Raw genomic sequence first — 4653 nt, forward strand, 5'->3', positions numbered from 1 at the left:
ACATGAGAGATTTTTCGACCAAGTCACGCCCAGCCCGCCTCCGCCCAGTCCGCCGCCGCCGCATCCGCCCTCGCCGTATCCGCCCTCGCCGCCGCCGCCCTCGTCACGCCGCCCTCATCGCCGCCTCCGAGCCTGCCGCCTCCCTCGCCGCCTCTACCGTCGCCGCCCCCACCGAGCCCGCCGTTGCCGCCGCCGCCGCCGCCCAGCCCGCCGCCGCCCAGCCCGCCGCCGCCCAGCCCGCCGCCGCCGTCGCCGCCTCCCCCCTCGGCGCCGCCGCCGCCCTCGCCGCCGCCGCCCTTGCCGCCGCAGCCCTCGCCGCCGCAGCCCTCCCCGCCGCCTCCGAGCCCGCCGCCTCCCTCGCCGCCTCCACCGTCGCCGCCCCCACCGAGCCCGCCGCCGCCGTCGCCGCCGCCGCCCTCGACGCCGCCGCCCTCGACGCCGTCTTTCTTACCACCGCCACCGCCACCGCCGCTGCCCGGGGCGCTGCCGCCGTCGTCGTTGTCGCCGTCGCCCCGACGGCGCAGCGGCGGCGCAGCCACCCGCTTACGCGTTACGGCATCGTCTTGGGGTTGTGCTCGCGCCGGCCGACCTCGCCGAGCCGCTAGCGCGCGCGAGGGAGGCATGTGCGTTGCGCCGCTCAGCGGCCGTGGAGGGCGAGCGCGGGGGATGCGCGCGCTCACTAATAAGTGCTACATTGTGCGTGCTGTATGTCGGTCTGCACACTGTACAGTGCCGCGGTGCCAGTGGGGTGTGAATGTGAACACTGACCCTCACACACTAAGGGTTGGTCAACCATGTGGGTGTCTATGTGTTTCCCTCGGGCAGTAGATTCTTATTTCATCGTCAAAAAGCGCCCGTATTCACTTGCCAAAATCGCGACCCGGGGTGTTCGACCGGGCTTACTCAAAAAAAAATTGCTTTCGAAGAAAAACGGGCACGCATAGTCTCCCCCCTCCATTCTCTCCCCCTTGGCGCTCCGTGTAACGCGTACTAGTGTAGGCTAGGTGTGCGGGCACGATGGGAGACGGTGTTTGCGCTGGGTTAGGGTGCCCACAGGACCCAAAAAAAGAAAAGAAAAAAGAAATGGGCCACCCCCGATCGCAGCACTTCGTGTTGGCTAGTCGAGATATTGAGAGTGTGACTAGGAGGGTGGGACGCTGGGGATTCTCAAAGGTATACCCTTGGAATGGCCGGATCCAGCCTTAAAAGTACGAGATCGCGCGCGCTTCGGACGCGCGCTGCACCGCCTATTCTCCGCGGCTGTGTGACGACGCGTGCCGTGTGCCAGCAGAGTTGGGCGCGCGCGGGCGCGACGGCGCCCGCGAGGGAAGGCGCGGGCGCAGCGGCCGCCGGCGGCCGTACCGCCCGCCAGCCGGCGCAGCAGCGGCCAGCGCAGCGGCCGCCGGCGCAGCAGCCAGAGCAGCCGGTGCGCGCCTTGCGAGGCGAGTACTGCCGCCCGGCAGCCTTGAGGCGGCCGGGCGGCAGTACTCGTTCGAATGTTGCGAGCCGTGCGCGCGCCGAGGCGCCCGCGGCGCGCGCCCGCCCGGCTGCCAGTAGGAGGCGGCGCAATATGGCCTATAGTACAGCCCTTGAGGAGGAGGAAGAGGCTGGCTGGCAGTGCTGTATGCCGCCGAGGGGCAGTTTTGGGGTGCTGTCACGGGCCCAGGGGGCTGCAGAACGCGTCCGCAGCCGGGACAACCCGCCCCCCCAGCCGAGGCCGGTCGAAGCCCACTTGACCACAGCCATGAGGAGTCCTCTTGGTGCTCCTGGCGGCCGTTTGAACCTCGGGCGCGCGCCGATGGGGGGGGGGGGGGGGTCTTGCTTGCTCCACACCGAGCGCCATCGGTCCGGACCGGCGTGGTCACCGAGGGTCGGCTTGCACAAGGTCTGAGCCGCGGGCGCTCGGCGCCAAGTGCAGTGTCGGAGGGCGCTTGGGTCTAAATTTAGTGCGCGTGAATGAACTTTAGTGATAGTTTAGTGCGCTATTTAGTGCGTGTTCGAGTGCGTGTGTAGTGCGTCTTTAGTGCAAATTTAGCACAAATTTAGCACAAATTTAGCGCAAATTTAGCACATATTTAGCACATATTTAGCACATATTTAGCACATATTTAGTGTGTTTTATCTCCAATTTAGCGCCACATTTAGTTCACTTTAGGTGCGGGCAGCTGCAGTACATTTAGGGGTCCCGCATCTTTAGTGCGGGCACGCAACTTTAGCACGGCTTCCCAGCCACACCACAGCTAGCCAGGGCCGCGTCCTGCTTTTGCGTGTCGAGCTTGCGCTTGAGGACAGAGCCGGCCTTCCTCACCTCGATGATGACCGCGTCAAACATCACCGCGGCGCAGTCGCTCGCGTTGAGGCGCAGCTTGAGGTCCTCCACCTTGGTCGACGCCGGCAGGTTGAGCGTGCCCCTCGCATCTCCCTGCTGCCACAGCAGCGCCTCGAAGCAGCGCCACCATCGTCTGCTCTGCCATCGCAGTAAAGTCGTTATGTTCACGCCCCGCTTCCCGGCAATCGTTTTGCCGCTCGGCGGGCCCGGAGAAGCAACCCGGAAAGCACCGAGGTTGATATTCACCTGGGTTTTTCGTTCGGTTTGGGGACGGGACGGGGAACTTTTGCGAGTGGGCAGGGGACTGCAGGGGGACAGGGGGAGGGAGGCCCAGCGAGGGGCTGCGGCTGGATCCTACTGCGCGGCTGGACTAAAGACGCACTAAACCTCGCTAAATCTGGATGTAAAGTCGCAGTGAACTCGCGCTAAATTTGCGCTAAATTTGCGCTAAAGTTGTTCAAAAGTTGCGCTAAATTTGCACTAAAGTTGCGCTAAATTCGCACTAAAGTTGCGCTAAATTCGCGCTAAAGTGCGCTAAAGATGCAGTAGATAAACACTTCACACCGCACTAAATTTAGACCCAAGCGCCCTCCAGTGTCACGCTCGTGCTCGCGCGTGACAAACCGGGGAACCCTCGTTTCCTCGCTGACCCTGCCAAACTCTCTCGCCGCCGTTCGCGGCTCGGCTTGCGTATGCGGCTGGGAGCTTCGAGGACATGCAGGCGTCCCGCCCCCTCCGGCCATCCCCCCCGGCTCCCAAGTGCGCGGCCGCGACGCGCTGCGCACCCTCTTCCGCGCTGCGCCCGCTCTCGGCATGGCCGTCGTCCGCCGAGATCACCTCCTCTTCGCGTCGCAGGTGCACAACCAAGGGCTGGCCATCTCCGTATCCATCATGGTGAAGCCAATGGGCCAAAAATGGAGGGAGCGCCCCTCCCAGGTGGCCGGAGGGTACACCTCGGGTCGGCGTGCTGGGGGGGGCGCCGGTGCGCAAGCCCATTGACCCCAGTCAAGGTTATGGGAGCGGCCATAACAGGTGTTATGGCTGTTATGGCTGGCTGCTCATAACACCTCATAACACCTCATAACACCTCATAACACATCCATCGCTGTTATGGCTGTTATGCCCACCCTACCATGACACCTCATAACACCTCATAACACCTCATAACACTCATAACACATCCCACTGGTTGTTATGACAGCCAGCATAACAACCTCATAACAGCTGTTATGTGTCCCACGGATTTTTCTTTTGGAGCCCCGCCGCGCGTATCCCGGCGTTCGCCGGTAAATTCTTCTTTCGCACAACACTGGGCACGGGTAAGATTCTTCTTTCGGAAATTGTAAAATTCTTCTTTCGGAGCGCCCGCCAACCATGGCCTACCGGATGAAGATGTTCAAGAGCCAGAAGCCCTCGTCGGTTGACCTGCGTGACCTGCGCGTCTCCGACTTCAAGAGGGTTCCCGGCTTCAACTATGTGTCGGCGGAGGACGAGCACACGGACAACTCGCTGTGTGCTCTGACATCCGAGAGGCGTGGGCCATCAACGCGTCAAACGGCCTGCAAATCTACGCGTTTCCCGAGGGATCGAAGGACGAGTCGGCGACGTGTTTGTCAACACGCCGAAAATGTTTCAGAGCGTCATGTCCGTTTGGTGTGCCCGGCCATCCGACCTCGGCTCGGACATGTGGCTAGCCGTCGTCGAGATTCCGAGCAAGCAGCAGAACGCGCCCCTGTTCGGCACGTTGGAAGTGGCGGCTCCGCTGAGCGCGTGTTATTGAATTTAACTTGAGGGCAAAAGAGAAAATATTTGGCGATCGATGCCGACCGAACCTCGCGCGCGGGACCTGTTCCTTTTTACCCATCTCACAGTAGAGGTGTCCGTTTTTATTTACTCGCGCGCGGCAGCGAGCGCGCGAAGCGAAATTCCAGCGGCGAGCAGTTCGGTGTGGCCTCGCTTGCGTCTCGGGCCATAACACCGTGGATCCGGGACGGCTCTCTCATAGCAGCCCATAACATGTTGTGGGTGTTATGGGCGGTGAGGAGAGAGCCGTCCCGGATCCACGGTGTTAGGGGCCGTGACGCAAGCGAGGCCACACCGAACTGCTCGCCGCTGGAATTTCGCTTCGCGCGCTCGCTGACGCGCGCGAGTAAACTAAAACGGACACTGTTACTGTGTGATGCGTAAAAAGGAACAGGTCACCGCGCGCGATGTTCGGTCGGCATCGATCGCCATATATTTTCTCTTTTGGCCCCCAGTTAATTTCTATGAACTCGCGCTCCGTGGTGCCGCTTCTTGCTTACGTGCTGAACTGAGTCGCGTTT

General features: G+C 62.3%; 1 protein-coding gene across 1 annotated transcript in view; it reads right to left on the bottom strand.

Moving 5' to 3' along the window:
• Nucleotides 1–4219: 4219 nt before the first annotated feature.
• EMIHUDRAFT_456015 (hypothetical protein) overlaps nt 4220–4653 on the bottom strand; it is a gene marked incomplete at its 3' end in the record, with an annotated part of 2597 nt that continues 2163 nt past the window's right edge. The window contains exons 8-9 of the mRNA XM_005785007.1: nt 4428–4501; nt 4220–4281 (exon numbers count right to left, since the gene is read on the bottom strand). Coding sequence (XP_005785064.1) covers nt 4220–4281; nt 4428–4501 — 136 coding nt within the window. The remainder of the gene's footprint in view (nt 4282–4427; nt 4502–4653) is intronic.

Source organism: Emiliania huxleyi, assembly GCF_000372725.1.
Source record: "Emiliania huxleyi CCMP1516 chromosome Unknown EMIHUscaffold_165, whole genome shotgun sequence".
NCBI classification, from domain to species: Eukaryota; Haptophyta; order Isochrysidales; family Noelaerhabdaceae; genus Emiliania; species Emiliania huxleyi.